The following is a 26,581-nucleotide window of genomic DNA, read 5'->3' as shown; positions in this document are numbered from 1 at the left end:
AATACAAAACTTGCTTTCGTCTGAAAAGAGGACTTTGGACCACTCTGCAACTGTCCAGTGCTTCTTTTCCATAGCCCAAGTCAGACGCTTCTTCCGTTGTCTTGAGTTCAGAAGTGGCTTGACCATGGGAATACGGCTATTGTAGCCCATTTCCCGGACACGTCTGTGAACAGTGGCTTTTGATACCTGGACTCCAGCTTCAGTCCACTGTCTTTGAAGCTCCCCCAAATTCTGGAAGCGACTCTTCTTCACAATGCTGTTAAGGCTGCGGTCATCTCTCTTGGTTGTGCAGCGTTTCCTGCCACATTTCCCCCTTCCAACAGACTTTTTGTGGATGTGCTTTGAAACTGCACTCTGTGCACAGCTTGCTCTTTGAGAAATTTCTTTTTGTGTCTTACCTTCCTGATGGAGGGTGTCAATGATGGTCCTCTGGACAGCAGTCAGATCAGCAGTCTTCCCCATACTTGTGATTTAGTTTACTGAACCAAGCTGAGTGTTTTTCAAGGCTCAGGAAACCCTTGCAGGTGTTTCGAGTTAATTAGACGATTCAAGTGATTCGTTGAACACCCTACTAGTATACTTTTTCATGATATTCTAATATTTAGAGATAGGATTTTTGAGTTTTCTTAAGCTGTAAGCCATAATCAGCAATATTAAAATAATAAAGGCTTGCAATATTTCAGTTGATTTGTAATGAATCCAGAATGCATGACATTTTTGTTTTTTTAATTGCATTACAGAAAATAAAGAACTTTATCACAATATTCTAATTTTCTGAGACAGTCCTGTATGTGTGACAGGGTCTTTAGGTCTGGTGATGATATCTAAGTCTGTTCCATTTACTGATGAAAAAACCATGACACGGGTTGAGTGCCAGAAAAGCTAGTAAGTGACGTCACATATAAAAAAACTATACTTGAAATTTTTCTCGTTTCTGCCACTTTCCATTTAATCCAATAAACAATCTATTGAAACATACAATTGACCAGCCCTCGGTCCAGCTCGTCTTCTTCGTCCTCTCATGTTGGTCTGAGGTCAGACTGGACGTTACAGTGACTCACTTTCTCCTCTCAAGGTGGAATAACATGACAGGATGGGCCGGGGCTAGCTGGTTAGCATGGTCATTTTAGTAGATATCTCAGCAACACAATATATTAACGTGTTTAACACACAGACACGCACAAAGATTCTGGCCATACTCATTGCACCTTTAAACAAAAACAACACAAAGTCAGTCATTTTCTATCAATCATCTATTTATTTATTTGTTGTGAATATTTATACAAAAAGTAGATTTACTCAGGAAGAAGTGATTTCTGATAAACAAGAAGTGGTAACAATTAACTTTACATTCAATACCGTTAAGTCCACTTAGCTCCGCCCCTTCTTCCTCCTGGACTAATGGCAGTTGAGGCAAAAGGTGGAACCTGCAAACCTATTGGTGCATTCTGGACTTCATAAATCTATTTTCAACATTACAAATATATAAATGCTCTACCCAGTGATAACAGTGATATTTTGTCAGCTCTACTTCAGGTCATAATAATACTTAACAGTCTTCAAAGACAGCCACACACACACACACACACACAGCCATACACACAAAATATATAATAAATTCAGCATCATGTGTCGAGCAGGAACACAACTTAAAACTACAACTTCCACGTTTTCTTTACCCACTCACCCCTCTGGGATCAGGCTCAGAGGTCATTTCTACTTAAATGTGACCACACAGGAGTCAGCTAACAAGATAGTCTGTCATAGGTCAGTCAGGAAAAAGAGGCAGAAAATAAAAGTCAGACAGAAAATATCAAGTGCTGTGTCCTTTATTTTAGTGTTCATTGCAATAGTGTGCATTTTAACAGTAGAGCCAGTCAAAAGACCAGCTGATCAGTCAGTCAGTCAGGATTAAGTAGCCTGCCGCTTAAGGCCATAAATGGTCAGACTTCCCAGTACAGAAGGGAAGTCAGCATCTAATGCACTGTGTGTACAGACGGAACTGTGAGTGAGTGTTCTTCATAGCAACAAATGCTGTGGCTCAGTGTAGATTTAAATTAGTACTTAATGTCTGTGTGATTTTCACATTTACTCCTTACCATGGGCCTTATTTCTACATGTCTTTTGCTCGGGAAAAACACCATGGCTGAGTAATTTAATACAAAACTAAGATGCTTGAATCAAAAAAAATATTTTTACATAGATTTATAATTTAAATATTTGTAATTATTATTGTTGAAATGATTCCAAGATAAAAGCAAAATATGCAATATATAGAGGAAGCCCCACATTTATCGTTTAAAATAAAACAGAAAAACAAAAGTATTTTCCAGGTCCATATTTTGGTCTCACTAAGAATTGTGATAAGAAAGATCAGTGTCGTATAAAAGTCACTGCTGAAAATAAACATTATGGAGCAGTTAGGCACCAACCAAGATCACTTGTTGAGGACAGTAAATACACACAAAGTTTAAATTGCATGTATGTATCATTATCAGTGCCAACAGGTCAATACATTCTAGAAGATGCTGATTGTGTGCCGAGTATCTACTCTCTGCAGAACAACGGAGTATAAGGGTCAATGTTAAGAAAACCTCAAATCTGAGATTTCGATACAAAAAAGAAAAAAAGAAAATGTATTACAAGAAAGCAGAATTTTATAAGGTCATAAAATGACAAGAATAAGGAGTTTATATACTAGTATAAAAAAGTTCTAATATTTTAGGATAAAGTTGTACTTTTTTGAGATATAGGCCTAATTTTACTAGAAAAATTATATTTTGAGAAGTATTGTGGAATAAAAGGTCATTTTGAGAAGAAAATGTCCCATGTTAAGAATGGAACAATATATTTAAGTCATGGATTTACAAGAAAGATTACAAATGACGAGATCTTTATTTTAATTAACAGCCAAAGTAAACAGTGAGCTTTTATGTGGCCGATGAGGGAATATAGATAAGCTGAAGCTATAGGTTTCACTAATAAGTACATTCGTATAATATCTGGAAGGATATTAAGTCATAGCAATTTTATCATAACGTACATCATTTTGTTCTTAAGAAATAACAACCTTTTCCCTGTAATAGTATGACTTTGTTCTTTCAATTTTAAGACTTTTTGAAAATCACAAAATTTGCAGAAAATTACAACTTTATTTGTTAATATTATGACTCATCTTTTACAAATTATTCTCAAAAAAGTCAGACTTTTTCTTGTATAATTATTTATCTCATAATATTATAGATTGTTTTAATACAGTTCAATGAATTAATTTCATAATATTATGAAATGTTATTGTAAAATTACAACTTTATATCATAACATTGCAACTCTCAAAATCTCAGATTTGTTTTGTCCTAACAGTGGGCATGATACTCCGTCATCACTTCCAGTTTGTTGAACCTATAAATGTGTACTTCATTGTCACTCTATGATGGTGTGTGAATATGTAAGCGTGTTCAGCGCAGCCAGGAGCAAGGCACCCACTGGGGTTCAGTGTCCAGTTTGTTGACGAGTCGTAGAAGCTCGTTGTAGGCTTTGTCCTGGTCTGTGTTGACGATGACGGCGTCAAACAGGTGACCGCAGCTCTGCTCCATCTCCCGGGCTTTCTCAATGATGTCCCGCAGCTCCTCGGGCTGTCCACAACACACACAAACACACATTAGTGAGGCAAACAGAGATAGACACACCAGTGATATTTATCCTTGACAGAGTGTAAACAGGCAGTGTAGACAGTGTGACAGCGACCTTGGGGTTCTTGTTGTCTTTAGCCAATAGGGCTCGAAGTCTTTCCTGGGAGGGCGGAGCTATGAAGATGATGTAAGGCTTTAAGTCTGAACTCCTCAGCACCTTTAGAGCCTGCACACACACACACACACACACACACACACACACACACACACACACACACACACACACACACGCACGCACAAACACAAGTTTTAAACTTATGTTCTGTCGTAGAAATACACTCTCTCTACTCACTATACCTGCTTAGTGGATGTGCGTGTACATACCTGTGTGTGCAGACAGAGCACACAGATCTTTCCAGTATTGATGACCTGTCGCACTGAGTCTGTACTTGTCCCGTACAGGTTCTTCTCAAACTCACCAGACTCGATGAGCTTTCCTGGGAAGAAAACAAGGGGAGGATGTCATTTCCCACATTTGTTGATATGGTGTCATTTCTTTACACTGGGACAATTACCAAAACCAAGAACTCTGTGTATCAATTAAGTTATAAAATATTTAAAATACTGGGTGTGCTAGTAATTACATGTACTGTTGGAACATTTACTTTTCTCATTCCAGTCTGAAAATGATACTTAAACCTGTTTTAGTTACAGGTCGATACTGTCACTTCTCTACTAACAGCACGCCATTAGTGTTTTTTCAGGCTGCAAATAATTTATTAAAAAAGGAAAACTACACAATTCAAGATCGTTACCGACGAGAGAGTGTGTGTTGTTTTCAGCTTCTGAGCTTGTGTGTGTGTTGTCATGGGAAAATGTGCTCCTGGAGACACCCACTGTATTTGGAACTACAACAGAGGCGGTTTTGGTTCCCTTGTCAGGTGACAAATCTTTATAGGTGTGTAGTTGAGACCAAAATGAATGCAGTGTTCGAAAATGGGTGGGGTCGGAGCAAGGGCACTGGACGTTTACGGCCCTGCCTGATTTGGCTTTACTTGCACCCTTTGTGGATGCTGACAGAGTAATGTGTGTGCTCCAGTTAGACCAGTGGTTCCAAAACCTTTTGTGCAGGAAGATAAAAGTATTTCCAAGCATTTTCTTAATTTGGGCTTATAAATTACATTTTAAAAAGATTAGTGTGATACCCTTGATAGATCTTGTGCTTCAGCGCTGAAAAAAAAAAAGCAAAGTCTGACACTGATCGAGCAATGTCATACCAAATAATCCATCTACGTATTCATATACAGCATGTCAGAGTATTTACTATCATGAGACCTTACCTGCTGCAAGTTCTGCCTCAAAGGTCTGACGAGACACAAAGTGATAATCTCGACCACCCAGCTCTCCATCTCGCCGGCTCCGTGTGGTGTCTAACACACACACACACACACACACACACACATTAGTATATCCACACGTTAGTATATCCACACACACATAAAGGCATGTGTACAGTGTGTGCAAGTCTTACGGGGTGTAGCTCCAGCAAAACGTTCTGGTTGACTGTTGAGCAGTCTCTGTCTAAGCTCTGCTTGCCCGCAGCTGGTTGGACCAATCAGTGCAATCGGCCGCTTCCTATTGGCCGGCTGGTGGTACAGAGCCATCTCCTCATAGGTGAGAATCTCCTCATTCTCAATGTCTGGGCAAATGGATAGAAAGAACAGAATGAAAAAGTTATACTACGGTCTGTGAGAAGACAAACTTGGATATCAACCAAGACAGAAAGAAGAAACAAAAAGGAAAGCTAATGGAAAGAGAAAAATCTGATGACAAGACATATCAGGATTTATCAAGACTTTCTCTGATCTTTCTCTCCCATAAGCAGAGCAAATACTTCCTGGATATACACACAGGTGTCCAGCTGATCGCTATACTGGAGCATTTACTGGTTATTATTTCCATAATACTAAAGTGTATTTGATCATGTAGCAGATATTTAAATATGATACTAAAATAAGAACTATAACACTGTTTGGAGAAATATTTTGTCCATTAGAATAAAAAATGTGATTTCCAGTCATGCCTAATTTCTTTTCTTCACAATTGGTCATCTATGAATACCGCTACATAGAACTAGAAGCAGTTTATATGCACATGTAAGTTGTGACTCAATTACTCACAGAAGTAATTGAGTGACAGAAAGACAGGAAGTCATACCATCATTCCTGTGAGTGTTGAACAGCAGCTTCTTCCTCTTCCTCTTGTTCTTCTTTGCACACCATAGCTTCCCTGTAAACAAGCAGACAACTTGAAATCTACACCAAGTTTATCTTGTGCATGGAAGTAATGCATGTGTGGTGGTGGAACAAACAACAACTTTGGGGGGCATAATGGTGTGCTGTAAATTAGCTAATTGGAAAATTGGACACCAAGAAACTCCCTCAGTTTAATAAGATATCAAATAAATGATACAAAACATTTTACATTGTTTATACTTTAAACAATGTACAGTATGTTCTAATCAACCTATAACCTTAAACAAGTTTATAGTGTAGAGAGTAGAGCAACGGACCAGACTTCTCCGGCTCCTTGTCTTCTTCTATGGTCTGTTTCATGGCTTCTCTTTGCTGCTGGAAACTCTTCCCTGTGGAAAAAAAGACAAGTTCGAACACAAGTATGCATTCGAGTGCCTCAGCCAACCGTCTTGTGCATTTGTCCGTAAGAGTTTAACTAAGCAGTCTTCAAATGCTTTAAAAAAAAACACCCAAAACTAAACAAAGGCAGAACAGTCAGACGGAAGTACCTGGAACTAGTCCAGCTAATGGCTGGTTATCCTCATCGCCGTCCCTGTAAGCCTGCCACCAGTTGGGGTCTGACTGGCTGATAATGTGGAGAATATCTCCTTTCTGGAAAGACAAGCCCAGCTCTCTGCACGGCACGTAGGGGTCATCTGATGGGTCGTAGTCAAAATGTGCCTTCACATGTGTCTGGAGGGGAGAAAGAAGACAGTTTATATACATTACAGACATTTTCAAATCTCATTTGTGTCAACACACATTCACAGAGATATTGCTGATCCTCAAGCTCTCAGAGGTTTAGGATTTAGCACTCACCACAGACTCTTTGACAGGAGGAGGTTTGCTCTGAGTGCTGGGAATAAGCACAAAGGTCAGGAGGCCATGCATGTCCGTCTGACACCCACATAAACACACACAGATACAAAGAGAGAGAAAAGCCTTTGTTATTCATCGGCTTGTCCTCATCACATACGATACGATAATACTTTGTTGTCAGATCAAGTCTTCTTGCATCACAGCAGACAAGAAACAAGGAAACAGACATTTAACACAACATGATAGTCACAGAAGACATTATGTTCAAGACCCTTCAGCGTACATCTGATCTGGGATTAACTTTTAGATTTCAGTGTGTTTCACTTTTACCGTATTCAATCGTGGAACCCAGTATCTCCAATTTAATGGTAGAAATTCAGATTCAGTTTGTTGTTGACCAGCCTCAATGTTATTATGGTTGGTTCATTTACTGTTTCTCCTTTGACCCACAATCTTTCAGCAGAATTTCCTTTGGTGGAGAGTTTTGACTTTAAAGTGGTGGACAAACACTTGTACCAAGAAGTATTGATATAAATCATGAAGCAGATATAAACAATGTGGTCTTCCCAGGAAGGCAGATGGTCCACCATTACACCAACGTATTTATGAAAGTAACTGCTTGTTTTTTTAAAGTATGGAACAGGGAGTTTATGAGTCAGATGGTGAACCAAATATAATTTCCTCTGTTTTCTTTGTGTTAATCTCAAGAGCATTATTATCACTCCACTCAACTCCTTTGTTTACGCCATGTTGGTGTTGATGTAGCCCAGGGCTGTCCGAATGACAATCATATATTATACATTTTGCATTTAACCTTTAGACTGACTTTTGGTCCTTTTACTTTTAAAGTATCAGTCAATACTGCCATCGATACAAAGGAAACTATTTTACGAATGATCCTCTGAACACAAATCAGTTGGATGGAGGTCCAATGCTAATGTTGGCGAGTTAAACATCTATATAGCTTTTAGGGAAGGAACGTTTTAGCTATACGCAGTTAGCAACATGTGCTGAGGTCTGCGCAACAAGCTGATTGACATGCAAGTCTGTCACTGTGGTGAGCGCACTGAAACCCCAGAGCTAGACCTGCCTGAGGGTTCCCTGTCAGCTCCAACAGCACGGACAGAGAGTTGTGTATAAGACGAGGACCGTGTGTCGACGGTGTTCCTAAGGTGGGCGATTGGAAACGCATTGACCATGTGAACGCACATTCGACAGCATCACCCAGATGTGCAAATCACTGGGACAAGGAAAAACAAACCGGAGCCCAACTCCTTATCCTCGTAGCTTCCACGCAGCCTTCAGACACAAAAGCACAATATTTATCTATTTATTTAGTATTTTCAATGTTATAGCATAAGAGATGTATTTCAGTTTTATAGCCTATTGTGACCTATTGCTTTTTGGGAAAGCATTTGTTCAGTTAATACAGAAATGTTTGAAATGTGGGCGCTCCGGTAGCTCACCCGATAGCACAGGCGACCCATATATAAAAGGCTGAGTCCTTGCCACAGCGGCCTGTGGTTCGAGTGCGACCCGTGGCCATTTGCTTCTCTCTCTCCCCCTTTCACAATCTGCACTACTCTATCATAAAGGCATGAAAAGCCCACAAAATACAAAAGTTTGAAATGTTCCTTAATTTATAATAGTATACAAAACTTGCTATTGAACAAAATGCATTTTATGTATCCTTTATTTTAGCAGGGGGTACATGAGACCAAAATCTATTTTTAAGGATGGCTCTGCGACATTACAACATTTTAATTTGAATTGTAATCTGTTCCTCAAGTGCGATGATTCTTCACTCTTCCGCCAAGTTTAGCGCTGGACTCGAGGCTTTCATTAAAGGAAGGCAAAGCAACACAAGCTAAGAACTTTAAGAACTTGAAAATATATATAATGTTGTCCAGGAACAAAAATGATTAGCAAGGATATGGATGGATGGTCTGTCCGTCCCCAGCAAGAGGATGCTGTCTGTCTTTGACATTTGCACTACTGTCTGTTCAAAATAAATAAAAATAAACATCATTATGTGGCAAGTTTCCCCCCCCGCAGCACCAAACTCACACTGAAACCCGAGTATGAACCGAACTGTGACCTCTGTGTACCGCTACACCCCTGAGTGATGGTAGTCATCACTCCATCAAAGAACTGTGTTAACTACTGTACGTGCATGTGGATATACTTACAAGAATATCAAAGACCTGGTTGACATCTTTCCCTCTGATCTCTATGCCATTTATCTCCAGTATTTCATCTCCTTCTGATAGAAGTCCACTCTGTTCAGCTGCTCCACCTCGAACAATACGACTGATCACGACACTGTCCATTTCATTACGAACAGTTGCCCCCTACAGAACACACAGAATTGCAGTGGAATGATGTACAAACATGGACATGACCACATGCTTGTGTTATTTACAGCATATAATTCACAGTACATTGGCCCCAGGAAAGACAAAGCTGCTACTTTATTGAAGATAATCAGCAATAATAATCAGTATTGAAATTTAGTTTATTTTCTGCATCGTGTTAACTCAAGCCAAACGGTGCCTGAATGATTGACAGGCCTTTTTCTGCACCAGCTCTGCCCAGATTTCTCCAACAGTTGAGCATTTATAACATCATGTCACACCGGAATATTTTCTTTTTTACTGGATATACTTCAAAATATGAAGTATATTCATACATTGCATTTGCATAGCTAACAAAACAATTGGGTTTTTATTTTTGTTAAAATGACTCAGGGTCTCAAAGGGCTTGAGCTGATTCCAGCACACATTGGGCAAAAGGCTGGTGGACACAGGGCATATATACATGGACATAAAACCATCTCAGTCTGGGCTGTGGGAGGAAGCCCAAGCAGGCCGTGTGAAAACGTGCAGTCTCCTCACAAAAATCAGTTAGAAAATTTAGCAATTCCACTGTGTAACTATATAACTGCCTTATCATTGATACTAGTTAGACTTACCAGTGGTATGTCTTGGGCTTTCTCGATGCGAACTATCTTGACAGTCTCTCCTCCCCACTGGGTCATTGTTTCTCCTTGGGCGGGCAGCGGCTCAGGCTGCATTTCTGTCTCTGCTATTGTGTCATGGGCCAGGAGCAATGACTGCAAAACACAAACACACACAGAGACACACCATAAGAGGATTATTTTGATTATTTACTAATACAGCCGTGTGTGTGTGTGTGTGTGTGTGTGTGTGTGTGTGTGTGTGTGTGTGTGTGTGTGTGTGTGTGTGTGTCTACCTGGATGTGTGTGTCTGAGAGCAGGCTGTGGAGTTCAAGACCATCTTTGTTCTGACTTGACTGGATGAGGTTCCTGGCCTGGAACATAAAACATTGGCATCATCAAGAGAATATTAACATAGCAATAATATATATTCACTGTAGCAACTGCAGACATTTCGGAACATAACATTTTGCAGCAAGTGATTATTTGTCCCATAATTTTGCACTGCCTAAAAATTCAAATCAAATAATTATGGGTTCATCTCAAGCAGATTACAAGGAATCGAGTTAAAAATGTATTCCCTATTTGTTACAATTTAAAGAGGTATCTGGTCTGGGTCCTTGGTCTGTATCAATGTCAGGAACACAGGATCTGATGATATGAGGGGGCTACAAACCATATCTCTACTTTCTGGAAGATCTAAAATGGGTACGGATTTAAATTTGCACTTTGCCTAATATAATTTAAAACTAAGAGAGAAGCTATGAGCCAAACCTGAACTATGTTTAGGTACTTGAGTGCCTAACTCATCCTGCCCACTGTGACTGATTGTTATCCTTTATTTTACACTACATTATCAATGACAAAGGAATATGTTTCTAGGAGTGCAGTATGAAAGCTCAAAGCATTTCTTCTTTAAAGCCAAAGGGAGGGGGCGGAGATGCCAACATGGAGCAGAAATAACGTGCTGCTCTTTAATGAGATTCCCCTGAAATGAGCCATGAATAGCTCTTACAGCTACAACTCAACCTGTGGCACTGATTGTACCAACATCCTGGATGTTGGCTTCACTTGAACTGGTTATCATCAACCTGGTGTCATCTGGTAGCCAAACACTTCTAACTTTACAGAGTTAGATTTCTTTACTGTGCTTTAAAACATTTCTTATTCCGTAAATATGGTTACAAAATAAAAGAGTTGGCTGACAGGAATGTGTGTGTGTGTGTGTGTACATGTACATACAGTAAGCACTTGTGTTTCAGCTCTAATTGATGCTTAACAGAGCTGCTCTGTATCCAACCTCATTATTACAGTACACACTCACTGACCTGGACTCTGTGTGTGTGTGTGTGTGTGTGTGTGTGATTTTTGATTAAATAAAAGTGGATATACCTCCATGGCCAGCTGAAGGGACTGGTGTGTGTGTGGGTATGGAGGAGAGGGTCGGTGCATGCTGGTGGCCACTGCATTATGGATCTTCAGCGCTGACTGGAAGTCAGACTAAAGGAGAAAAAAGACACCAGCATGTTCCGTCAGATTCCTCTCAACAGGAGCTCACACATTAAGTATAAACATGTCATCCTCTCGCATCACTTTACCTGTGTTTAGTTGTGATAACTAGCCAACCATGACTGAACAAAGAAAGTTTGCCAACCTCACTTCTAATCAAACTGAAATGGAACAACACACACACACACACACACACACACACACACACACACACACACACACACACACACACACACACACACACACACACACACACACACACACACACACACACACACACACACACACACACACACACACACACACACACACACACACACACACACACACAGCTTCCCACAGCAGTGAGACTATGAAATATGACTAACTGGAATTAATAATAATTCATCCTCCATTACAACTATCACCAGGGAAACAGTACAATTACACAATTATTGCTACATTATTGTGTGCTTGCATGCATGTACTGGCCAAAGCAGAGTATTGCCAAATGACGTTCCATTGCTTTGAGCCAGGTTCAACCTTTTAGCCCGAGGATCCTGCGTTTTCTTGCTGGAGCTCTCAGTCAGTTAAACTTCCTGCTTCCCATAACTCTTATGTGTGTTTCAGTCTAACTTACAATTCAATTGTTTTGTTTTTGCTGTCAGACAAATCAGTGCTTATCATGCTTCTTCAGTTGTCTGAGCTGATAAATATTGTCTGAAAAAACTAAACACAGGTTCATGAACATAGCTGCAGCATGTGATCAGTGAATATATGGAGATATATATATATTACATTTATTTCCTTCATTAGTCTGCTTGTTTTATCCAACCAACAACCTCAAACTGTCACATCTTACTTCAGCTGTCACAGCAACGCAACGAGTGCAGCTGTAACTCTCCACCTCTGCTCAACTACGATGAGCTCCGTGTGTGAGACCATGAGCTGAGTCCAGCGCACGCCGAAACACCACGCACCATAAACGACAGCAAAACGCAGTACGAAACTGTCTATTTATTTTATTTACCTAATTTACGTGCACTTGTTTCATTTCAGCTCAGTGTGAGTCTCTTGTGTTTTGCGCTCATGTATGGTGCATGGTGTCTCACCGCGGGCGGAGCCTAGCTCCTGCTCGGACAGACAGCGGGGAGGATCCAACGACAACCACACTCGCCACGCCACTGCAAGTGCAACAAAAGCCCATAAGCAAAAAGCCAATGAGAGTAATTTATTAATGTTTACGATAGGGATTAGGAATTGTTCCTGTCCAGATTTGCATGGCAAGGTAAGACTATTGTGCTTTGTTTCCATTGAATCAAATATTACAGCAGTGGTTGTTTAAAACAGGGCTCAAGACTAAGGGGCGTCGCCGGGGAAGATCCCTGTTCATCCCAAGCATTTTCTCATGTCCCCGGGACACCTGCGACACCAAAGGGACTAATAGAGTTTACAGCTCAGACACAGAAGGACTGAGCGTTTCTGTTCAGTCGAACATAAAGTGTTCAACAGTGAACTGCAGTTTAATGTGACAACAAACCAAGTTTACAGTTAATACATATATTGAAGTTCTTCAGCTGAGTACAGTTTGGAGGTAAAAGTACTTTGTGTTTGGAGTTATGGACACTTTACATCAGTGTCAGGCAGGAACTATGGGCCAGGAATCAAGACTGAGGGTAGGGTCCTTCACTAAAATGTTAGGTACAATTTCAGATTTCCTATAAAATGTTCCTGGAAATGTCCATGCAGCCACAAAGTGATATTCAATGTGTTTTGATTCTGACAAATGGAAGAACATTCTAGGAGAAACAATGAATTTCTTGTAGACAGGTGCGTGAGAGGAAAAGTCCAGAGAAGAGGGACTTCTCTCACGCTGTCGTTTACTTGCAATGAAACGGCAGACTGTTGGCTGTGGGCTTAAACAATTATATTTAATACCGGCACAAAGCAGTGTCTACCAGTAGCTTAACATTAAAAAAAGATTGGAATCCTTTATCCGTAGCCTCCAGCCTCCCCTCTCCATACTGAAGCCTTCATTCTAACTGTTGTCATGGATGCTCCAACTCAGTGGACACAACACTGCTCTGTCTTTATAAATCCCTTTGGCCAGAAAGTCTTGAAAAATACCACAATTAAATATTGACTCCAAGCTTTCTTCATCTGATATTACCTTGTTTAGTAGTGCAAGAACATGCTCTATGTCAATCTGACTCTGCTGGTCGGACAGGCAGCCTCGGACCTGCTTCAGTGACAGCAGCAGCTCCTCCAACTCTGCAACAAAAAAGCACATGAACTTCTTAATAACTTTTGACTTTTACATAACATACAAAGGAGAAGACATTCAAAGATTTACTTTACCATCAGATGATGGCAGAAGACAGCCTGCCTGTCCTGGCTACAGATTAGTGTGTGAGAGACTTGACTTTAGTTGACTTCAATAATGTGTGTTAATGTTTGTGTGATGGTGTGTGTAGGTCAACATCACCGCCCCTAACAAGGTTTTAATTAAGTCACCCTCAAGAGAGGAATTCCCTCCCTAGCTGCAGACATGCCTTCCTTACATTCCTTTCCATCCCAGCCAACTCTCTCTTTCTCTGACCTTTTACTTTCCCTCCACTCCTTCTCCCTCTTCTTCATCCTTTCATTTTTAGTTTTTATATGAATTATCTGTTTTAACGTCTCTTTCACCTCGACCTCTTTATTCTTCCCTCTGAGAGCTTTACTACTACTGAAATTCTACTCTCATCTCAGTCTGTGTCTGTGTGTGTGTGTGTGTGTTTTACCTATCAGTGCGTGTGTGTGCTGGATGCTGAGTGCTGGCTGCGATGTGTCTGAGTCTTGCAGGAATGTGGGGTTGTCAATGCCGATGTGGGGATGCTGGGAGAGCTTCCTGAGTCTGAGCGAGGTATTTAGGTCCAGCTGCCGACCCTCCTCCTCTCTACGACGACGAAGATCCTCCTGACACACATACGGACAAATAAATGCACCATTGAGAGAAATACAATTGAACTTATGAATGAACCATTTTACAAAAATAAAACATTTCTCAGTTGATGTCTTCTACCATCCAGCCTCTACTTTGATGCACGGTTTACATCAAAATGCTTAATTCCTTTGCAAATGAGAATTTTTTTTATACTGAATAATTTGCCAATCTATAACATTATCAAACATTTAAGTATAACCAAAATGCCCAATAACAAAGATGCGTCTTGTACTCTTCTTCCTGCGGCATTAGTAGATTTTTATTATTGTTGAAGAATAGTCTCCAACAAAGTTCCTTAATTTCCTATAAAATGTCACAATAAAAGTTCCCCATTATTTTTGTTATTTAAAAGCTTTTATTATGAAGCAACACAATTAGGAAATTTTGAGTTATCCTTAGCAGTAACTTAACACATCTATACAGCGGAAAGCAAACAGTAAAAAAGCAGATATCTGAAAGTACAAACCGGGACACGCTTATCATTTTCCCAACCCACTTGAGATGAAACCACCCCCACTTCTGTATGACGAAACCCTGACTCAGCGTTGACTGTGCTGTGATTCGCTGCACCCGGACAGTTAACTAGCTATCTTTCTAATTCCATGCTACACCGTTTACAGAAAATGAGCCGAACAAAGTTAGTAATCTGGCGAAAGCAGATTCCATTCTAGCTTTGCACTAGTGCAGCAATTTAATCAGCATTGCATTTTATTATTAACTTTGTATGTTGCATGATGCATGTATGTTGCAACTTTAATGTTGAGGGAAGTAAGCACAAGTGTGTGTATGTGTATGTGTATGTGTGTGTGTGTGTGTGTGTGTGTACCTGTTGCTGTCGTATCCTCTCCAGCTGTGCAGATCGTCTGAGCGGTAGCGTTCGGCTCCCCAGCTCTCCCGGACAGTCGACGGCCATTTCCCGGTGCTGCTGTCCTCCCTTCAGTTCTTCATCTTCTCCTCCTCCTCCTCCCTCTCCAGCAACATGGCCGTTCAGATGGGAGGTTGTCATCCCTCATACACACCAAAAGTCAAAAATGGGTGTGTTTTTGTGGCTTACAGGGATGTTCAGGTAAGAATATTTAAATATCAGGCAAGTCTAGGAGGGCAGCTCAGTAAACAGGGTGGCCATGATACCTTCACCTGTGGAGAAAGCAGAGAAAACATGTCATTAATCATTCATTTGTGACACTCTGCATTCCAACATTCTTCCAATACAAATTAGATTGGACATCTACATAATAAGAGGAGGGGTCCTTATAGCCATTTAGCAGTGAAGTCTACACTACCAGACCTATTATGCATCTACTTACCTCTGACCAGTCTGATATGACAGGTCAAACACAGCATGAATGAGTGTTGAGTGTTCCATAACAAACTAGGTTTGTGTAAATAAAGAGGCTTTAAAACTTTTTAGCAATGTTGCAGTGCTCCCAGATCTCAGCAATTAACTTGGTGTGTATAATGTTGTTATCGTCAATAAGAATAATCCTAGTAAACCATATCAGTGAGCAAGACATGAAATTCAACCATTAATTTTTCTTTTTACTTACATCTGTGCTTTTCCCACTGTGACATGTCGAAAAGGGAGATTATGGCTCCTAAAAATCTTGTTTTCAAAAAGCAATTCTCTGTAATATTAAATATGTATGACTAAATAAACATCAAAGCTTAAACTTTGGAAAAAACATTGTTAGAAAAGAAAATCCACATCTAATCATCTTTATCAGGACTGCAAGTATCATCACATTTCGATGCAAATGTTGCTAAATGCTAATTGTTGCACAGAAGTATGTGATATCAAACATAGCCCACTATCATTTTAAACCTGTAAAGACAACAAAAATACATAAAGAAAAATGTCTTACTTTGGTGTACTTAGGTTTGTGTTCAATTATCCTTTAATGCAGGGACGGGGAACCGTATACGGCCCGCGAGACCATTTGATCCGGCCATTCAATGATTCATAAACTAGAAAAAAATAAAAACACTGACTGTTTTTCCTGGTTCCTTGAACACAACACCAGCGGAACGTGTCATCACGTGGTCATGTCACGTAAAAAACTTAAATATTAAACGAGAATTCATTGACATTAGTGAACGCAGCGTGGCGAGTGTAAAAAAGAGAAAGCTGGATGCGGAATGTCGCACTTTCCAGGAGAAATTGTGTAAGTCGTAGTGTGCCTAGTGATGGGCAAATGAAGCTTTTGTGAAGCACTGAACCACTTCAGCCAATTGTTTCTTTATTTTCAACCACTTGGTACTTATTTTATTTTTTATTCTATTTTATTATTGTTTACTGCCTTTTTACATCATATGTTATTTTGCTGTGACAAGATACATTTCCCCGTTGTGGAACTAATAAAGGATTGTTGATTTCTGATAAAACAGAAAGATACATGGATACAAAAGTAGATTTTTTGCACAGCATAAAAGAAAAGTGAAATGAATGGGCTGTGTCTTAAAAAGGTTATGAGTTCAATAATTAGTATGTCCCTCAAAGGATGTTCTAAAAAAAAAATGGCCCTTGATAGGAAAAAGGTTCCCCACCCCTGCTTTAATGGCTACCAAAGTGGTGGACTGACGGCCATGAATTTATGACACAGTCACTTTCTCTCTATCTTAGTCATTTACCTCTCTCTCTCTCTTTAGTAGTTCAGAGTCAATAACGTCATCACTACCCCCCACGCTCCACACATAACCATGACAACGGCTTTGTCAGCAGCCGGGTGGTCCCCCTGCCACACACAGACGCACACACACTAGGGAGGTGGTGGGAGGGATGAGAAAGACAGAGATAAAAATAAACAGGTGAGACAGATGGATGCCTTATCTTTCATTCCCACAATAACAACAGCATGTTGATATGCTGCTATCACACACACACACACACACACACACACACACACACACACACACACACACACACACACACACACACACACACACACACACACACAAGTGAGGAATGCCAAGCAGCCCTGGGAACAAAATCCCACTAATGGGGGAAGGGAGTGTGTGTATATAATATATGCTTGTGTGTCTGAGTGAGCGATCAAAATACACTAAGCTTGCATTGTCACTATATTTTTTGCACTGATCACCGTAAAGTCTTGAAAATGTGGGACCAATAAGCATTGGCACAAATCCAGTCAACCGAAGCAGAGCATCACTAATGTAATTATATTTTTTGCACTGTCCGATCTAAAAGTTAACAATTATTGGACATGTGGTGAAGCCAAATGAAAAGCTGAGGCCGATTAAGTGCTTTGCAACACCAAACACAGTCTGCACTGAAATTCTAGACAGTTACCAAATTCTGACATGTGACTGCTGCAAACTGTTTATTTATTTATTTATTTATCAGTGCCATGGTCAAAGCAAATGTTAATACCTTTGCTCAGATTGCACAGAAAGTAGTGCTGTGATGTTGGATGTTACAGTGACTGTGATAAATGGAAATGCAGATCCTACTGTTCTGATTACATAATAAGTTCACTCATATTTTACTTTACATACATTACTCATTTATTCATATGGCGGTGTGTTCTTTAAACTACAAGTTCTCCTAGAATTTGATTTTTTTTTTTTAATTGCAACATATTGCCTTGCTAACAGTATTGCAATATATTGAATGGTAACCTCTGTATCATGATACATATAGTATCACCAGATTCTTGCCAATACACAGCCCAAATCAACATTAACAAATATCAGTATAAACAACAAGCTTCTCCACAATCTTGTTTTCTAGTGTCAAAGCTTTCTCTGGATGCCTCAGGTCCAGCAGACAAATATGTCTATGGCATCAGGAGACAGCAATAATATCACTGTACAATCCTCCAGGAAATTGTTGGACTAGTTTTACCTTTTATTGCTTTCACTAAAAAGCCTGCAATATTGGCTTTTTATTAGAAATAGGACTTTATGCAGTACATTCACTTATCATATGGTAAACACGCAGTTTCTCTGATTACCTCTGCGCATTATTAATAAACGCACTACACTACAAAAAGCCCTTTTTCTTTTTCAAAGTTTATTAATTTATGTATTTAAGTTTTGTTGTTCAACTTTCACAATATAAAAGGATCAAATCATTAAAAAACAAAAACCTAATACATTAAACATTTTGGAAGTCCAAAAGTATAGATGTAAAAAGCAGTGCACTAAAATGCTTTCCAGTCTTCTGTGTGGAGATTTTAAGTTTATATGAGGTCAAAAGATAAATATTCTTCAGCTCGAGTCAAAATATGTTTGACCGAGCAAAAGTTAAAATGCACAGCAGGTGGTTTCTCGTCGTCTGTCATTTTAACGGACAGGGTCGTCAAATTCTCATCATAATTTTTCTATCTTTCTTAACCCGTATTTGTTTTAGGATAATAAGACTTATTTAATAGCATTATATTGCCATTCATTTGTTAAAATGTGAATTACTTAAATTTACGGTAGATCGCCCTCAGTCAGTGTTCTAATCATTCTATAATGAAAGATGCGTGTGTGTTTGAATTATCTCGCCAACCCTCAGCAGATCTACTTCATGCTTGCTGTGAGTGCACTGCCACGCGTGAAGTGAGAAAATATTTGTAAGTAGATGGATAATTTTTTCACCCTGCAGTGACAACGGAGGTCACTAAAAACACTGCGGCCATTGTGCCTAAAAGGCCCTGTCACACATATCCATATGGCAGAAACGTATGCTGGCATATAGGAGTCCAAATACGTCCAACTTTTCATCGGATCGGAAAAGTGAACTTATACATATACGCATGTCTAACCTATTGATAGAGTATCACTTCCTTATACAAAATGTATCAGAGGAATGCCCAACGAATGCATAACTTATACAAAAATATGGTGTGTACAAAATATCGGCAACACGCTGGTTTACGTTGATATAAGGTAAGGCATAAGTAGTATTTGTTAAGAGCTCGATGTGTTACGGTGGGGTGCGTTGTTGAACGCTGATGTTTTGAGCATGTTCAAAATGACCGGACGTACCCGACATGTGCTTCATAAGATATGCAGAAGTTACGTGACGTTAGAAATACGTGAATACATAACATTTTCACTAAATTGATAGGTTAAGTTATGGGACGTTAGTGCCGATGCTAGTTAAGCTAGCTACTAGGAGCTGCTGTACGATGCAGCTCAGCTGCCGGCATCCAACCTAAATTAGCCTTTGAAAGTAGAACTTTTAAGACCTTAACTTTCAAACATAAGAGTTTTAAATGTTGATTTATATTTTACATAGATTGTGGCGATTGTATAGATAATTTATACTTCATATTACCCGCTTGGTTTTCTGACAGTTGAATATCACTTAAATCGTGCAATCGTATAATTTATTATATACATATTTTATTATTTATATTATGTGTACTTATTTTGCAACTTAATCTGCTTTTGTTTACTGGTGTATAGCTAAACTCGCTCTAAACATTTTTGTTTTAGGGAGAGGATGGACAGACTCTTCTCTGCTGGAGAAACTTGTTGACAAATAAAATGTAAATTAATTGAAATAAATAATATATATAATGATGAATATATTGTGTATTTCATTTACATGAACTATAAGTGAAAATTAATGAAAACTTAATTGATTTCAAGGTTCAAGAAGGATTTATTTTGTACATATGTACATTAATTTAGAAAAAGGATTAATTCATTTATAAAATTACCTATCAATGAATGGAAATTAATGATCAAACAAAGAATGATTATTATATTATAAATATAAAAATATTATAAAGCAATATTTACAGTATATACAGATAAAGTTTGCTGCTGGACTTGGATGGGCTGGTGTCTCCTGATGGGGGGCATTATCTGGGGGGGGTCTCCAGAGTGTGTATGAGATGCCACTCCACCGTCTAAAATACATTATGCGCCGGTGATAAAGTAAGATAAAAGAAAAAAGAAAAGTATTATGTCTGGGAAAAAATGCTAAAGTAATCCGTCAACTGCGCAAAAGGGAGGGGCGTGAACAGCTGGTGACGTACCAGGAAATCTGGAGGTCTACGGGGGACCCTGCCTCCAAAGACCGCGGAGGCTGTGTCCTCCAAAGGCTGCAGCCCCTGAATTGAGACATAGCTGGTATGTTGCCCAAGAACACTTCGACATGTTGACTGCAGGAGCCGGAGATCGAACCTCCGACCTTCCAATTGGCAGATTCAGATTTCCACAGCCGCTACAGCACTTTAGCGCCATATTTAGCTCAGTGACTCTGCTTTGTCATCTTGTATATGCAGCGAGCATACGAGAGAAATATGTAGTGGTAATTCAAAAATTATTCACTTTCCGGTAAGAAATTAACAAATATAGAATAGTTAGAGCTCTGGTGTTATTTAATGAAGAGTCAGAAGTGTTCAACAGAATCAATCGGTTTCCGCTGAAAGGACAGACAAACTGCAGTAACGTGTGCTACAAGTATCTGACCCAGAGTATACAGAAACATTTCTACAGTAGAATTGCATGGGCAGGATCAGGTAATACACATTTCTGTCTACCAAATGGGAACAAAAGGCACAGAGACATTACACATGTTAATTACAACTCTTAACATCTGTCTGCTGATTGCCTGACAATGGCCAAAGTGGCAGCTACTGTTTGTCAAATGCTAGCAGACATGTGCATGACAACTGTGAGAAAACACAGAGTTAGTGACTGTAAAGCCAAACAACTTTATTTAGATAAAATATAAGGAGAAGACTAATAAAAAAAAAAAGCCCACTCTGCCTGTGACACGACTGAAAACCAAGCACCACCCACCTCCACGGAGCATATCACATCAGAAGGCGATGGCCACTCGTCTACATTTGTGCAAGTGTGATCTTGCTTTTTGGGGAAGTTCATAAATAACTGTTTAACCGTTAACCTACAATAAGAATGTTGCCCGATTAATGTTATCAGTTGAACAGTTAAAATTCAGATGAGCGGCTTGTCAATAAGGGAGAACAGCTGGACCAACTTAAAGGTCAGGCCATCTTAAATGAGCCTGAGCCTTCACTTTAATCAGCAGGTGGCAAGCAAGACATTGGATCTTGGCTTGGTCTTAAGGAGCATGAATTCACTGATAAATAAACTATAAACACACTGCACTTCTACTTTCACAGCTATAACGTTACTGCCAACTTCATACTCATAGCTACATACACAGTGAGGGGCGCCTGGCTTGCAATACACTGGTGGAAAACCAGACAGAGTAACGTTATGTCAGGCAGACACAGAGCTGACAACCTCGCAGCTAAAGCCAATTGATGTGGTGGAGACTTACTTATTTTGGATATCTTTAATTAGAGAATATCCCATCAAAGCAGAATGGCTATGAAAACTCATCTGATTGGCTGCATGTTACACTTCTTTGTAATCATGTAGAAGGTTAATTACCAAACATTCCTTTTTTATGCATGTGTAAGTATTTATAAGTTTCAATAAACAGTGTTTGAATGTATACACAAAACAATACTGTAAATACGTTGAATGCCTTTTGTAAGACATGTGTATTGATAAAGTTGGCGTTTAAAATTCTCAGTAGTTTATGAAGTTCACTAACCTTTGCAGATGAGAATATTTTTGGAAACAGACATGTTTATAGTGGCACTGTCTGTACATGTGAATGAAGCCACTTATCAAGCAGATGCCTAAACTGAATAAAAGTATTTGTCCTACTCAGAGATGTAGAGACACAGCCCATTAAAATACTATTGCTCTAATGATTTGAAAATATAGCGATGACCTACTTTGAGTAGTGATCCATACATTGTGACTGAAAGCAGTCTTCTGAAGAGTTTCTGGCTAAATGTTCTGTAGATGTGGGAGAAAGGAAGATGTGGGTTTGGTTTTGACACCTGGAAAAGCCTGTATTATGGCTGATGAAGACCTGTAACCGTTTCTACTGGGTCTCTGCGCTCAGACCAGTGGCGTTTCTAAATTGAAAATCAATCGGAATGCGCTTTCAATTTCAATTGGACGCGCCCAAAGAAATAAAACGACTGTCACAGCAACATAACTACACAACGCAGTTTACCGGTAGCCTGCAGCTAGGGCTGCACGGTTATGGCCAAGATTATAATCACGATTATTTTTGATCAATATTGAGATTACGATTATATATATCATGATCAATCATTGAATTTAATCTCAAGGATGGAGGGGATCGTCTCAGTGTGGGATTTGTTTCCTTTGTTTAGTGCAACTATGAAAAGCAGCAACATATATCGTTTTTTGATAAATATGTTGAGCATCGACATTGCGATGTGCAAAGGGTTGTAAAGGTATAAGATTTTCATGCTAGACAATTATTATTATTATTACCATTTACACGGATCTTTAAACAAATACACACGTTTTTTTGGTTGGACAAACACATAATTATAATAAATAATGGCTGGGTAAAAATTCTCTTTTTTAAATAAAATCCCCTGTTGAACAAAATAAATGTTAGCAGCATAATAGCGTGTTAAATGACCTGCTAATGAAAACTAACATCAGCTGTGAGCTTTTAAAATGATGTCCTCCTATGTTTAGTTTAGTAACAACACACACACACACACACACACACACACACACACACACACACACACACACACACACACACACACACACACACACACACACACACACACACACACACACACACACACACACACACACACACACACACACACACACACACACACACACACACACGGGTCTTTATCCGGGTCAGTGCATTTGTAAGGGTACAGGTAGATGTTTATGTGGAAATAGATTTTTGTGGCGCATTTTATGATCGACGTTATCTTCACACGTTTTATAGTCAGGGATTAAAGTTATAAAAAGGGACAAATACCTTGATCTGATTGTGTTCCATAAAATGGCCGAATATGTTTGGTAACCTCACATTTTCACATGCAACAATCCTTTGTCAACATGTGAAAATTCTATCGTAGATATTTGTAATGATCGTTGTTACCAGTGAAAAAGGAGTTAGTTATAATTAAATTGAAGATATATGTAAAACTGTTCTGACTGGTCGAGTTGTAATTACTACATATCAAAATATATTTGTAACATGTTGAAATTATTTTACAGATATGTTAAACTAATATTTAGAAAAAAAAGAAGTAATTTTGACATCTTGAAATGTAATTTCCAAGAGTGAAAACTAAATCTCTACTAGTCAGCCCCACTTAATAAATGTTAAAACGGCTTGCTAAGCGCAAGAGCGATATTCATTTGTTGGTTAATTAAAATGTTAAAATGATTTAAAATTCTATCTCTGTAACATCAAAGACTACAGTTATAGCCACAACATGGAAAATACTACTCCAAAAATATTAACACAAGCTCACTGCCATTTGACAGATCTTTTTGACAGGAGCCTTGAGGGAAATTGGAACATGGAACTGCAGACAAACGACCACAATTTCTCACCAGCCAGAAATGTAACCGATTGTGGCTCTTACAGACGTCATGACATTATGGAGAGCGAGTAAAGCAGTATCTGTGTGTGTACTGTGAATGTCATTGGGAGCAGAAGCAGAGCAGCCTAGTATCTAGTGTTACACTCTCTCACACTCATACTCTCTCACACACACACACACACACACACACACACACACACACACACACACACACACACACACACACACACACACACACACACACACACACACACACACACACACACACACACACACACACACACACACACACACACACACACACACACACAGGGCTGTACCACCCTGTACCAGATCAAGAGCGAAAGAGCCAAAAGAAAAGGGGGGGAGACACAAGCTGGGTTTCTGAAATATTTTAGGCCATTTATGATACACTGAATTAGAAAATATGAATATGGATGACAGATTTCAATAACCCTTTTATTTTTTTCTACAACTAGCAATCTACTGAAAGTAAGGCTAAGTTGCTCCTCAAGATGACTTGACAACCCAACCCATTGTTTCGGCTGGCTAAGACAAGTTTCACTGATTGACAGCTTAAAACTGCTAACAGATACCCAAACAGAACAGTGGAATTAAGATGACTAACTGATTAAACTGACTAGCCATGGCCAGGAAGGAACATTCATCATATCCGAGGTGGACCACACTGACCAGGTGACAATATCCGCCGCGGTTAAAGTCTAACCCTGTAGACACATTTTTGATTTGGTAGTAGCCTAACTTAGAGTCCTAATCAGCTCCGAGAACCAGAGTGAGAATGAGAGTGAGAGAGTGACCAAGAGAGCATTCCAGAGAACAGAGGACTTCTGTATTTTGCTGGCCTGTGGCCCAATGTGCCTGTCCTCACCTCTCTGCTTCACTAGCTCAGTGTGTGTACGTGTGTCCGTAAAAGTCAGCTTTGACCCTATCACCATAGTTATGTGACCTCATACCTGTAGTAGCTCTAAAGGTCCGTTCAAAATGTTATAGCGCCAGGGTGTTCACATACTATCCTATGCAGTATCTGTAACCTATTCATATCCTATAAAACCTATTCATCACTTTGTGGCACCACATCCATCATAAAATATTATTTTCACTAATAACCTGCGAAATGTGTTACATAAAAAGGACTTATCAGCTGCTGATAAAAGTATTGGGAATATTAAATTGCAACTCAAAGTAATGTATTAAACTAGGCTCAAGTCAAGTCCAAACTTGTTAGTAATATATCAACCACTAATAATTATGCCACTATGCAACATAACAGAAACCCCACCCATTAGGGTTAAACTCAGACACAGTCCTCATGCTATGGCATACAGAAGCAACATACACACACTCAAACTGGAACCAAAACACATCACATCAATTTAAAATACAGTCTTTTCCACAGAATGGACTTTGTACCAACATCTATAAATATATAGATCCAACCTGGCAGTTAGATAGTGAAGAATGCACACAAAAGAAGCAACAGCAGCATACTGGACAGGTTTAACATTAGACAAGCCTGAAATCAGGGATCTTTTTGATAGTAGTCACTTTACATTGTCTACAATGTGTAAAGACAAAAGACAATTATTTGCATGCAACTACCTGTAATCCAATGCAAGATAAGAAATATGCAAACCAACTAATTTGGACTGAATGCAGCAAGTTAAAGTTGTATGTGAAGCCCCCATGTCTTAATGCTGCTTTCAGTAATATTGGTGTAATCTTATGTTGGCACAGCCCAATACATAAAGTTATCCGTTACTCCATTTGAAAGAAATGGCTGTTACATTTGTGTTCTCATACTGTAGCTATACAGCAGGTAAGACATACGTTATTGACACCCCATAATGTAATACTTTTAGGTTTATATGTAACAGTTCTATTGAATTAGACATTGGCAGGTCAAGTCTCGGTTGATATAAAAGCTTAACTTCTTGTTTCAGGAGCCGTATGTCTGTTCTGATAACCATAAACCACCTTGAATGTTTTAATTTTTCTGGAAGTCTTGACTACGACTTTATACAGCAGGCAGGAATTAGGCTATTTTGCATTAACACAACTATAATCATACGTAAACAATATAACTTTAGTATGAATACTATAAATTGTTCGTAAAATATAACGTTGTGACTAAAAATAGTGTAACATAACTTTAGCCAACGCTACGTGATGAACTTTACGTTTACCTAAGATGACATAACGCAAACTAAACACAGTCTTTTGTTGTATTTGTAAACAATTGCATTACGCCAGAATGTAATTGTATCTAACATTGTATAATAGAGTTTCTTACTGTATTTGACAGGGCGGTGTGACAGCTAGCTAACGTTTAACGAGTCACGTACAATTACTGTTTTGGTTGGCTAATACACTATCAATGTAACCCAGAAGTAGCTGAGCTATAGGCTAATACTTTGCTTCATTTTCAGTAGAAATAAAGTTCCTATAGTTATATATAAACCTTTGTCATCAGCTTAGCGACTAGACAACCTTAAAAATCTTACTTATTTTAGCAAGTGCGGGTTTATTGTATGTAACGTTATCGGGCTAATGTTAGCAGCTAACTAGCTAGCTTGCTGCTTCCTGCAGCACCTGTTGATAACAAAGCCGCTTCAGACCAGACCAAAACCACTGGAACACTCACTCTGTTTCCGAGCCGTCCACGTACTTCTTTGGCAGCTAGATCCAAGTGTGAACTCGTTATGAAGACTTAGTTTTTATCCAACCAGCCGTAGTTCGGGTTGAATTTTTCTTATCCACAGTTTAACTCTAAAAGACTCAGTCGTTGCTCGTTTATCGGACAATGCAGCGCTAACTTCTCCCTCCTCCTCGTCCTTCTCACAGACTGTCATTTCCAACCCCAAACAAGGGGAGGAGACAACATACCAACTATGTGAAACAATGATGCTGATTGGATACAGCGATGAGAGGAATCTTGCCAAAACCGATCAAACCCGTTGTTACATCAGTGGGCTGTATCACGTCAACAA

The 26,581-nt window shown here is 39.2% G+C and overlaps 1 protein-coding gene across 1 annotated transcript; it reads right to left on the bottom strand.

Moving 5' to 3' along the window:
* Positions 1-1,238: 1,238 nt before the first annotated feature.
* On the bottom strand, positions 1,239-26,465 carry pals1a (protein associated with LIN7 1, MAGUK p55 family member a). The gene is made up of 17 exons (XM_029461025.1): positions 26,236-26,465; positions 15,002-15,312; positions 13,973-14,147; positions 13,360-13,460; positions 11,094-11,201; positions 9,998-10,075; positions 9,717-9,857; positions 8,935-9,096; positions 6,746-6,823; positions 6,436-6,619; positions 6,205-6,276; positions 5,850-5,921; positions 5,164-5,331; positions 4,973-5,062; positions 4,017-4,129; positions 3,748-3,858; positions 1,239-3,635 (listed from the first exon to the last, which is right to left on the bottom strand). The coding sequence occupies exons 2-17, from the start codon at positions 15,179-15,181 to the stop codon at positions 3,459-3,461; spliced, it is 2,010 nt and encodes a 669-aa protein (XP_029316885.1). The 5' UTR covers positions 15,182-15,312; positions 26,236-26,465; the 3' UTR covers positions 1,239-3,458.
* Positions 26,466-26,581: the final 116 nt, after the last annotated feature.

The sequence above is a fragment of the Cottoperca gobio genome, chromosome 22, assembly GCF_900634415.1.
Source record: "Cottoperca gobio chromosome 22, fCotGob3.1, whole genome shotgun sequence".
Classification (NCBI taxonomy): Eukaryota; Metazoa; Chordata; class Actinopteri; order Perciformes; family Bovichtidae; genus Cottoperca; species Cottoperca gobio.
This window is presented reverse-complemented; position numbering and strand designations above follow the sequence as displayed.

What these genes read in the sequence shown, in the direction of transcription:
- pals1a (XM_029461025.1), bottom strand. Translation starts at nt 15,181, where the DNA reads ATGACAACCTCCCATCTGAACGGCCATGTTGCTGGAGAGGGAGGAGGA. An exon ending in CAACACTCACAGGAATGATG is followed by an intron (nt 5,332 to 5,849) that starts GTATGACTTCCT and finishes CCATTTGCCCAG; the next exon opens with ACATTGAGAATGAGGAGATT. An exon ending in TTTTGCTGGAGCTACACCCC is followed by an intron (nt 5,063 to 5,163) that starts GTAAGACTTGCA and finishes TGTGTGTGTTAG; the next exon opens with ACACCACACGGAGCCGGCGA.